This window comes from Pleurodeles waltl, chromosome 5 (genome assembly GCF_031143425.1).
Source record: "Pleurodeles waltl isolate 20211129_DDA chromosome 5, aPleWal1.hap1.20221129, whole genome shotgun sequence".
Classification (NCBI taxonomy): Eukaryota; Metazoa; Chordata; class Amphibia; order Caudata; family Salamandridae; genus Pleurodeles; species Pleurodeles waltl.
Genome location: NC_090444.1, coordinates 740478902 through 740491487, shown reverse-complemented (window position 1 = coordinate 740491487; position 12586 = coordinate 740478902). Strand labels below are relative to the sequence as shown.

General features: G+C 41.8%; 1 protein-coding gene across 2 annotated transcripts in view; it reads right to left on the bottom strand.

Annotated features, from left to right (window-relative positions):
- RASGRP3 (RAS guanyl releasing protein 3) overlaps positions 1-12586 on the bottom strand; it is a 368221-nt gene that overhangs the window by 156070 nt on the left and 199565 nt on the right. For both annotated transcript variants that reach the window (XM_069234699.1, XM_069234698.1), the window contains exons 7-8: positions 9995-10168; positions 8619-8735 (exon numbers count right to left, since the gene is read on the bottom strand). In XM_069234699.1, the coding sequence (XP_069090800.1) occupies positions 8619-8735; positions 9995-10168 (291 nt within the window). The remainder of the gene's footprint in view (positions 1-8618; positions 8736-9994; positions 10169-12586) is intronic.

The window sequence follows — 12586 nt, the reverse complement described above, 5'->3', positions numbered from 1 at the left end:
GGACATTTCTTACAGTCACTGATCTTGTGATGCCTATGCCCTTACTATTGTGCTAGGTTGCCTTTTGCTCAGAATCCATACACATTACCTTGCGTGAGCTATTACAGTGGTACATATGTGCTGAGAGGTGTGGCATTTGTGTGCATGTCATCAACTAGGCACTCACATTTGACCACATCATGTTTATTATGACTCTCACAAACAATGGCATACCACTGTGTAGCAGTGTTGCAGTCTGACATGGATGGCAGCCTACTCTTCATCACAACTGTGTGAGTTTGTATGGCAACACAAACACATGGTTGCATATGAAGGGCCAAGTTAATGGAGCTCCAGTTTATTCAGCCCCCTGTGCACATGCATCAGGCCCTGACAATGTAATATGTTAATGTAGAGAGAGCAGTGCTGTATGGGTTTATTGAGCAGTGACCTAGCCTCTTCATGATTGCTACTCAGCAGAACTATGCACACTCTCCCGCAGACAGACACATGCACAATGGTGGTCATACATAGCAGGATATCACATTTTCCTCTGCAGTACTTGATGTCAGCTTTCCCCTCTAAAGTACAGAGCTCGGGTGCTTGCACGTGTGGGACATGCAACATTATTTGATGTCCTTAGTTGTGTCCTTGGGCAGCTTGTTGGGCTTATATACCTGTTGTGACTTCAATATTGGAAACGGGCCAGGGTACAGATGGTGTTGTCTGTCACAGCCTCCTGTCATGGAGGCATGCGATGGGCAAATACCATAGTATGCTATTGCCCAACATGACTGGGTTATGTAATGACCTGACCACCCTCTCTGTACATATGTGAAATGTGAATGTTACAATGTAGACATTGAGTTGCTGTACAGTCAGTGTTGGTCTATGTGTGTCCCTTCTCCATGTATTTCTGCACTACTGGTAAGGCATGTATTGTCACCTACATTGCTCCCATTCTTTAGGCTGCTTGCATTTTGTACACATCTTCTACAGCAACATTGTGTGGTCATACATGGACATGATGCAACATGTGACTTGTGTAATTGGAAGATGTACACATCTCTTTCTTCTGGCTACTTGATAGTTACGGTTCCATTGATGGTATTCGTGAGATGTCATGAGTTCCACACACACACATGACATTACTCCTGCCACAGCACTTGTGTTGTCTCCATTTCAACCCATGTGTTGTATTTGCAAGTATTTGTGGGTGTCTCAAAGCTGTCCATCCACAACCTCCATTGAACATGTCTATGCGTTTCTTCCAGCATGCCACAACCTAGGTAACTCTTACCATGACTGAATGACATTGAGGTGTGAAATCATCTCAGTGCTGTTCAGTTCTTTTGCCAATTGCTACAAATATGGCTAGGTCTATTCCCACTCTTGTGTCTGTTGTGTCTCAGACATTTTCAACAATGCTGAACATAGTAGCACATCCCACACCTGATCATGATGCTGGAGCCCAGAACATGCATGGGACAATTTGTTACTGATGCTATTATGCACTTGTTCTGTCATGTGAGTGATAATAAGTGGTGTGTATTGCTTTGTGCTGTGTGACGTAGTTATACACATCATACTAGGTATACATGCTGACACGTCAAGAATTGTTGATCCTGCAAACCTGTTGTTACCTAGGACATACACTTCTACATCAGTCTTCACATGTTTGCCTCGATTTGCTCTAGGCATGTGTCAAGACAGCTGATTTGTGTAAAAAGTATGCACCTCATCTACATAGTGAATATTAGACACTCTGCCTACATTCGACTCAGATAAAAATTTGGTGGTGCATTGTCCCAATAAATCCATGTATTTTGACTGTGGGTCATGTGTTTGGATAGATATTCTGCACCCATAGCTGATAATTTAGTCAGGCAACCCATTGCGCACTACACAGCCAACGTGTATGTGCTAAATGTGAGGTACATTCCACCAGGTGCCAGGGTGGTGCCCAATGGCAGTGCCAGGACACACTCCCATAGATACACTGTGCAGGCTCAGCAACGAACATTGATTACATTTACTGAAGGACACCAGTTAGCAATGATGTTCCACCCTGTCACACATGTACCATGCAGGCAAAGCTATTGTCACCATGAGTTGTGACAGTGTTCTGTTCCTACATAACTTGATATCCATTTGTTGATAGCCCCTACCTTGTGTGTGCTCCTCTTGCATACATCCGGTTATCCATGGTGTTGTTGTTGTGAATAGGCTAGGTATTAGCACCTTGCCCACTTCACGGAACAATATATGTAGTGGTGCAGGGATCTAGACCTTCAGGAGTCACATGGCTGCAAACTGTGTGTCACTGATATGTGAGATGGTGGCAGTAGAGACCTTCTTACGCCACAAACGATGTTGCTACCATACTGGTCATCTTTGTGTTACTTACCTGCTCACTGAGGTTTGAGTCACATTCCATGGTGTATGTAGTTGAGAATGAGTAGACCAAGGGGAATCAGCTGCAAAGTGATTTATTTGTTTACAATTTGATGTTTATAGTATAGTGACTATGTGTAGAAGTTCTCAACAAAGTGGAGTCTCCTACGAACTCCTGCAGCAGTGTTCTGTTGTTCCCCCTCCACCTTATCTACTCCATCATCATCCTCCTCCTCATTGGGGACATCAACCTGTTCATACCAGGGGATATTTGTTCTGACCCAAATGTTGTGGATGAATGCACATGCCAGAATTATGTTGCAAACAAGTGGTGGAGCATACAAGAGGCTTCCTCCTGTCAGGGCCAGGCACCTGAACCTGGATTTCAGAAGCCTAAATGTCCTCTCCACCACATTGTGATTTTTCCTGTGTCTCTAGTTGTAGGCCCGCTCTTCCACCGTTGTAGGATTGGAAAATGGGTCATCACCTATGGCTGTATGCCGTACCCTTGATCAGCTGCAAAGGATAGAGAGAAGGTGTGTTGATAAGTGTTGATAGTGGTCTGGAACATACAATGGCAGTTGTACTTTTTAGTTGGAGTGGTGACAGACTTGCTTGTGGAATAGTGTATGTTCCTGTTCTTGTAAAATGGTTTCATTGAAACATGTTGATGGACATGACAATCTTGGGTAGTGGCTCAAGGGCCTGGGAACATTTAAATTGATCCCAAAAAGATGGTTATGATTTAGGTAAATGCGTTGTGTAGTCCATATTTGAAGCTATTGTTAAATAGAACCATTCACCTCCTAGCACCACAATGGTGTCAGATGTTAAAACACCATAGTTGCCCTACAAAGCCAGACTGTGCCGTCCATGTTACCATGTGGCATTACGCATGCAGTGTGACACTTTGTGACCCTTTGTGGCAGATGATGGCTGTGCCAGCCATCAAGTGTATGAGTGTGTATCACACATTAGTAGGATGACGTCATTTCGTGCAGTTTTATCTCCTAGCTTCCAATTAATGATTTCTGACAGACACTTTCTACGTATGCACAGTGCAGGCTTTGGGAGTTTTTCATATGAGTCCCTCAGTACAGTGCATACAAGGTCAGGTATGTCCTCTATACTTCTACCGTTCCTACTATGACATCCATGATTGTTAGTGTTTTTTCATATACTCAGCACCATGGTGGACTGTTTCTGTTATTTGCAAAAGACATGGTGTTGTTAGGGGGCACTAGGGGCTCATGTGAGGTGGCACTGGAGTAGGTGCTGCCTCATTTCTCATGATTCAGACCCATGGTCTTTAATGGCAGGTAATTTTGTATTTGTATGTGTGCAATACAAAGCAGCAGACAGGTGTATGTGCACACTACTGGTATGTCAGGTATGTGTAGCCGATATATATTTGGTTATGGCACCACTTGGGTGGCATTTGATTTAGGTTCTGCCAGAGGCTTGCACACCATGGTTTACGTGGGACTGTGCCTATGTGTGACTTCCTCAAAATGACCATAGCTTATACCATTGACATGCCTGTGCGCTTCTTTGTTTGGTGTAATGTGTGTGTGTGTGTGTGAACTGTATTTAGTTGTCAACCTGTGCCCACTTGTAGTGGTTTGTGAGCAGGTTCTGTACGCAAAGGGGATTTGGCTCCACCTGTCCACACGTGGTGTACCAGTCAGTGTGTGGCTGTGTTATGTACATTTAGGTGTGTTTTTGACATGCAATGTATGCAGTGTAGTATGGCATGTTGCATATGTGTTGTTGCTTGTACATCTCTGTGGCCCTGCCAATGTGTATTTAGTGTGGTGTTTGTCCTAGATGGTTGATGTGCTGTGTGCTATGTTTAGTATGGTGGCTTACCTGTGAGTAGCCCATTGCCATATTGGCTATCCTGGAACCACTGGTTGGTGGTGCAATGGCGAAAGATGTATGCATCATGGACGCTGACAGGATATTTCACCAGGATGTTGCTGAAGAGCCTACAGCACATTGATATAATGTGGGTGCTTGCAGTTCCTATATAGGTGTTCTGTTGCTACAGGTGGCACCAGTAGCACATGGGTACAGTCCATTGCACCCAGCACTTGCAGAAACCCAGCAATTTGACAGAAACCTTGCTTGGTCTCCTGCTGCAGATGCTGGGTCTTTGGGAAGCAGATGTGGTGGGGTGTGAGGCATAGGATTGTGCCCAGGACCTTTGGTAGAAAGACCGAGAAGGATGACTGGGAGATACCAGGCACTTGTGCACCCATTATGTTCCAGATGCCATCATATGGAGGGCAGGGAGGAGTTTTGTCATGGGTGGAATGTTATGGGGAGTTTGCGCCCTTGCCGTGATGTGTGGCGCACTATGGTGCAGCAGGCGTACAATGGACTCCCGGTTGAGTCTGTACATCTGGACCACATCTTGTTTCCTCATTCCAAAGATGGTTGTGTGCTGTCTGAATATCCTTTCCCTCCTTCTGTGCTTCCTTTGTGGTGGCTGTGTTGGTGTTTGGGGTTGCTGTGGCAGTGGTGGTGGAGGGATCTGCTGTCTTCGCAGACGTCTGCAGTGTGTACTATGCTGGAGCAGTACCATTTCCATGTTATCCTGGACGTTTCCAAAGCTCCTTCAGTGTGTTTTCCTTGAGTGGTGGTGTGTTAGCCTCTTTTTAATGCCTGGTCTGACCAGGCGTTAAAATTTGACGCTAATCGGACTTAGTGCCATTTTTTGAGTCTGCTTCGTTAGTTAGCATCGTTTAGCATTGGGAGGTAAATATGGCACTAGGGGGTTAGCATTGTGTTTAGGACGGGAACGCCTACCTTGTATCTCATTGATGCAAGGTGGTTTGCGCATCCTAAACATGGCTCTAACCCCAATGTTTTGATGCTAGTTGGGATTAGCGTCAAAATATAAATAAGAAGTTAGGTTAGCGTTGTTTTAACACCAAAATAAATGGCAATAAGGCAGCGCTAACCATCCATAAATACGGACCCTGGTGTCTGACGCAGGGATGGAATCAATTTCATAGAACACCAGTTCTACCTAGGAGTGTGTAAACCACACTATTAACATACCAGCTATTTTTAGAGTCACCAAATGACCCAATTATAAAAATTATTTTGAGAAGAATATTTTTAACAAAATTTTACTTGTACAGTGGGACTCCCACAGATCTGAACCAGATAAATAACCAATTTTTGGGATATTTAACAAGTACTGCAGAAGTACAGTGGGATCACTTTCAGAGTAACAATGTATTGCTCCCTAACCTTCCCCTCACAAGAACAAACCCTTTTCATAATAGGAACATGCTAACATAGTGGGGCATTGCTATGGTAAAGACCTTGTTTTTGTGTAAACAGCTCTGTACAGGATTAAGACTGTGTATAGTAGAGGCTTAGCCACCTAATATGCCACAAGTATGTAGAGGGAGCATACTTTTGGATTGCACTTTTATATTAGATCTATGATGTGCATAAAGGGACTTGGCCATCTAATGGGCATGGGTATCTCAAAGGAATGGGCTTCCCATGAAGACTTCTATAGATGATGATGTGTTTGCATAGTAGGGGTATACCCACCTAATGGTGTGTAAATATCTGGATGAAGTGAGCTCTCTGTGAACACTTCTATTTGAAGTATTGGTTGTGAATAGTAGAGACTAGCACATGTAATGTGGTTTAAATGGGAGGAGTGAGTGTGCTCTTCATAAACTTTTTGTACATGGTATGGGGTGTGTGCAGAAGGACCTAGCAAACCTAGTGGGTCATAGCTTTCTGAAGGGACTGGACAATAAGTAAGATCTTATGTAGAAGGCCTAGGGTGTACATAGTAGTGACTTACCCACCTACAAGGGCATACATGTCTTGAAGGGAGTTAACACTCCATCAAGACTTCTGTTCCAGGCACTGGGTGTGCGTCGAAGAGACTAGCACATCTGATTGGGTGTAGATGTAAGGAGGACATTGGGTCTTCCTCAAAACAATATGTACATGGTATAGATTGTGCATAGAATAGATAGTGCTAATGGGTGTAGTCTCTGAAACGGATGGGCTATACATGAGATTTTCTGTGGAAAGCATAGGGTGCGCATAGTAGCAGTGTACTCACTTAATGAGACATATATGTGTGGGGGGTGTGGGCTCCCCATTAAGTCTTTTTGTACAAACTAAGAGGGCATAAGTATATGAAGGGAGTGTTCTCTTTTTAAAGACATCTGTATGAGGCATTGGATGTACGTAGTACAGGCTAGCACACCTAATTAGGCATAGGCATGAGGAGTGAGTGGGCTCTGCATAATAAATTGTGTACAAGGCATAAGGTGTGTTTAGTAGCAGCTTGTCCATCTAATGTGGCGTTCATGTCCGGAGGGAGTTGGTTTTCCGTAATGACTTTTCTAAAAGGAATTTAGTATGTGTAGTAGTGGCTAATACACCTAATTTGGCATAGCTTTCTGGAAGGAGTGGGCTATACTTGAGATCATTAGAAGATTTAGGGTGTGCATACTAGTGGCGTACCCACCAAATGAGACATATGTATGTGGAGGGAGTGGTCTCTCACTGAAGTCTTTTATACAAGGCGTAGATGGTGCATTGTAGTACCTTAGCGTAGAATGGAGTGTGCTCTCCGTGAAGACTTTTGTACAAGGTGCTGGGTGTACATAGTAGGAGCCAGCACACATAATTGGGTGTAGATGTGTAGCGCGAGTGAGCTTTTAGTAACAAATTGCGTACAATGCATAAAGTGTGTGTTATAGGGGCTACCACTCCTAATGGAGCATAGCCATCTAAAGGGAATGAACTACACATGGCGTCTTCTCTAGGAGGCCTAGACTGTGTCTAGTAGTGGCTTCCCCACCTAATGAGGCATATGTGTCTGGAGAGCAGTCTCTCCATGAAGTCTTGAGTACAAGGTGTAAGGTTTGTGCAGTAGAGGTTTGGCAACATTTGTGGCACTTTGGTTTTTATTTGTAAGTTTGTTTTCCCCTACAATGGCCAGCTCCATGGTACTCCTGTAGGAATCAGTGCCACCCTCATGTGGTCCTGCAAGATCGCCTCGGAACTAGCCATCGGACAAATTTCTAGGGCCTCCCATACCTGCAAGGTGTCGGAGTCCATCTACCCTGTCCCCTTGCATGTTTTTTACTGTAAGGCTTAGGATATGAGGACTATATATACGTACTCCCTAAAATAAACAACAGCAAGTGCAATAACTCGCATTGCCCACTGCCCCCCATGTTGTTTGCAGGTGTAGGCCATTGGCAAATTGGTATTATGAGCATGTCGGGTAGTGTGAGTTATTAGGTGTAGTTTGTGCACTGCTATAAATAACTGGAAAATTTGTGTATTTTACACTTTTGGGCCAGAACTATAACTTAGTTTTTAATGTAAGGCGGAGGATACATTTAATTTACTGTTGCTCACTGAGTCCACCACTGGCTAAATACCTCGAAACCATTTAACCATTTATTTCAAGAGATCATTCAAAATGTATGTCCCACTAAATCTAAGATGCTAATTCTTCTAAGTAAATAATAAGTAATTCTCAAACATGCTGAATACTGAGATACTCCATTGCTGTGAATTTGAAAACTGTGGAGAAGTTTGTTTTAAAATATGAAAATGTAAACTGTAATTTCTCATCATTACTCCAAATCATCTTTATTATTAATATCTCATATTGACCTAGTTGAGTATTGAACCAATAACTTTTTAATGCCGTAGGCAGACTGCCAGTACCCTTTGCTCTCAACTATCTATCACTTCATAGACATATTCACTAGCAATACCTTCTTGGTCACTCATAATATAAAATTCAAAACAGTGAAATATTTTCCCAATTTATACTGTAGCGGATATGATAGTTATTTTTCATTACAGCTGTAAGCCCCAGTCTCTAAATGATAGATTGCAGGTCTAACCTTGGAACAACTTTACCAACTTGTTTGGGTTTGGCATGGCCAAGAGAATGGTCTGAATAGTGTATATGCCACACTGGAATTTTATTTTATTTATTTATGTATTTTTTTTTTACAAAAGTTGTATGCCAAACATGTATTCTTATCAGTTTTCAAACATGGCAGAAAGGGGTTAAAAATGAAAATTGGTCTTGACTCCTTATATATCTACCGCTGGCAGAAATTCAGATGTAATTATGGCTCCAATCTTAAAGAGTCATATTTAAGGACTGTAATCAAGCTTGTGGAGTTCATTCTCTGTGGTGCTAATTTGGCTGTGGCACGTCTTTCACTTACCTTTGTTACCTCTGCTGACAGATAAGAATGTGTTTCTTTTAGACGAGAAATTGAGCTGTGGCTTAGTCCACCCACCACGGCCATCAGTGTATTGAATGTCTGGAGGTGAAGAAGCTTCTGTAGTAAAAGCAAAGCACAAATAAAACCCGTAAGGCTTTGTTGGTGTTAACAGTGACAGAAAACAACTGCATTGGGGTATTAACCCATTTAATGTTATGGGTAACCCATAAAAAGTCTATGTTACGTCTTAACATTACAAAGAACTATATGAGTACTTCCATTGCAATCTTATTGGGTCTTTTTTCCCTGCTGCCTCCTTGTAAGGCTATTTGCTCAGCTGTTTCTACAGAGGGTGTCTAGGATACAGATCACTTCTATCACATTATTTTGCCTTTTCCTTAGTTTAGTAAGATAAGAAGCAGTGGGACTGCTCAGTGTAATAAAAGCAAACAAATGTTTAAGTAGTTTGCAAATTCTTGTTCAGCAGAGCACACACGTTTTTTTCAATGCTTTAGTGAGGCCTCGTGTGCAAAACACTTTGTGGTCGCCAGGGCAGCAATCAGAAAAATGCATTTTTTTTTGCGACCACAATATGTATTGCAATGTACTGAATCCATTTTACACGCTTTTAACGTCTTATGACTTCCAAAAGGGAGGTTGAGACACGTTGTAACGCAATCAAGAAGATTTATGAAAACAGAATTCCCCCTAGTTGGGAGTCACAGTGATATACATCAGTGCTTGGGGACCACTGCATGGTCTCCCCAACAAGCTGCTTTTTTAAAACAAATTTTCCTCCAGGAAAAGTGAAATTAAGAATAGAGGTCGACTGTTCCTTGCAGTCCTCCGTCCCTGCTTTCCCAGCCATTTGTAAGGGAACGGGAGTTATAGTTACTTGAAAGAACTCTTAACTGTTGAATTTCTATGGTTTTGAACTATTAAATTCAGAACCTAACTATAACGTTCCTGTAACCATATATATATATATATATGTATATATATATATATTTTTTTTTATGTTATGTGAAACGTGACCAACAGAGGCTAATGTGAATTCAAATATCACCTCATGAGGCTCCGGTCCTTGAAGAGACCATGCTGAATTGCGCCAGTTGGCTTAACTTTCCAGAAATTGAGAAACAGACAGAGAGGTCTCAGGTTTGACTTTTATTAAAATCTTGATCATGCTTATAAATGTAGTTCCCCACTGCATCACATATATTTGAATTAAATATGCTGTAGTTGTATATGCTTTCCTTTGCATAGAAAAGGAATCAACCGAACCTCTATAAACAAATAACTGCTCTGTGAACTAGACAGCAAACAACATTGTTTTTACTGATTTGAATTCCAGATGTTGACATGGCTGCCCTCACCTGTGCAACATGGATATATTTTGTGATAACTTCTGCACGTTGCTGGGGTGTCGGTTTGCTGAGTACCATCAATTGCACCCATTTGGAGATGCCATTAAACAAAGCAATGGACCTCTCTAAGGTTGGATTGTCCTCCAGACAGCCGTGTATCACATAGCTTCGGTAATCTGTGAACTGGCAAACAACAAAGGTTAAATACAGGAACACCTAGCGCACGAGTGTGCAACTAAAGAATTTATGCAAAAAGATGGAACAAAGAAGTCATCAACATGGTCACATTCACTCCCCTGGGGGAAAAATGCATGAGCAGATACAGGAATAATAAGATTATTCACGATGGCCACAAACCAACAACACAAATCATAAGGAAAAGGTTTGCCTGGAATGTGCATTCAATCATTGAATCAATCAAATCTCTCTTTCTATTGTTTGAAATATAAAAACCCATCAAACATGTAAAATAGTCAGTACACAAATGCAAGACTATTAATGACATGCTCTTAAATTTCTTCCCGGACCGTTACCACAACTTTCTTAACAAAAGCCCTAAATGAAATAAAAACATTCCATATTAAAGCAGGAAAAATTACCACAGGTTATACATATGTGAAAGTATATCACATATGTTTAACCTGGTGAATTTCAGCTGGCTTGCCTGCATAAATTCACAGTAATTACCAGGGTACTCAGAATTCCAGTCCCTGCATACTCCACCACTTGGAAACAAAGCTCTGATGGTACCGAACAAGCAAAGCATGTGAGCCTCAACTGCCCTAGAAGAGTTCCTTTTCTCTCCCATCCAAGCATCTATCCATTCATTCTTTCACCCTTCCATCTACTCGTTGATATACACCATTTCACCTTTGCATTGTGTCATAAATGTGTTCTATCTTTCACCATTCCATCCATCCCCTCGTATATCCATCCATCCATCTGACCCACCCACCTATCCATCTGTCCATCTATCTATCCATCCGACCCACTCACCCATCCATCCATTCACCTATCCTCTGAGTTTTCCATTCCTTCTACCATCCTTTCACCCACCCATTCATTCATCCTCTTGGATTTCTATGTGCTCTGTCAACTTTTTCCCATGCCTCTACACCCAGACCCATCCATCCATTGAGTTTTCAATTCACTATAAAATACTTTCACCCACTGATCCATCCATCCTCTTAGATTTCCATTTACCCTAACATAATTTCACCTAAAAAGAAACCCATCATCTAAAATTTCCATTTACTCTGCCATCCTTTCAGCCCGCATCAATCCAGCCTCTTAGATTTCCATTTACTGTACCATCCGCTTATCCACCCATTGTATCACCCACTCATTCTTTTCTCCACCCTTCCTCTAACTCACTCATCTATGCATATTTTTAGCCACTCATTCCCCATCCTTTCACCCACCATCCTTTCACCCACCCACCATCCATTCTTTTAACCACCTATCCATCCTTTCGCCCACTCAACCTTTCAACCACTTATCCATTCTTTCACTCACCCATCGTTTCACCCACTAATCCATCCTTTCGCCCACTCATCCTTCCACCCATGCATCTATCCATCCATCCTTCATCACCCATCATTTCACCCACTCATCCATTCATACTTTCACCTACTCATGCATCCACTCGTCCATACTTCTTCCCCTTTTTTTATAAGCCCATCCTTCTTTTTCCCTTTAGTGTTAATTATGAGCTGTTATCTGCCGAAAGGCATATAATAAGCCCAATACAAAACCCACCTTTGCTGTAGCTGCTAAAGTGGGGGTTCACACCTCCTACCCCACACCGTTTAGCAGGGACCTACTTTTAACAGGCAATGAACGATCCAGGCATAAAGATACTTTAGGGTAGCATTGCCTTAGTTCTTTGCTTTAGAAATTTTAGTTCAGTTCAAAATAATATTTTTTTAACAACTGACCCTATATCATAACAATAAAACAAAGTGTATTTTATGTCAATGCAAATAAAACATTTTCCTACAACAATCCCAATACCAAAATATTCAATATGGAATCACAGAATAAAGTATGGTCGAGCATTAAAAGCACTGGGGAATACAGCATATCATGTGTAAATATAAATATTAATTTGCCTCATCTTACTCCACCTTTCAAACCTTTCAAAGACCTAACATAGTTAAAATGCAACCACCACTTCGGTGGTTCCGTTCTTAATCTTGCTTCAGGAAATCTATCCAAATAATTAAAACCATCCTCTTGCCCAAATAGGGTGAAGTTAATTTGACAGACAAAATACACAATCTGCCATGTAGCTAATGCAACTCAGATCTTTTTAACTAGCCATTTTACAGAAATAAAACTAATTATCCCCTTAGGAGTTGAATAGTGTGACTAATTTCATCCATCTTAGTACTCAAGATAACTAAGGGCTTGATCTAGCGTTTAGCAGATTGAGTAGTGTCCATTGGGACAGTAGAACACATTACCTCTGCCATCTCAAAGATACTCCACCCACCAAATTTAGAGATGTCCGAACACCCTGCAGTCAACTCTGTACATTGAAACGAACTGTCTTCAAAGTGGTTCCTTTCAATATACTAAAGTATTGTGTACATCCACTTT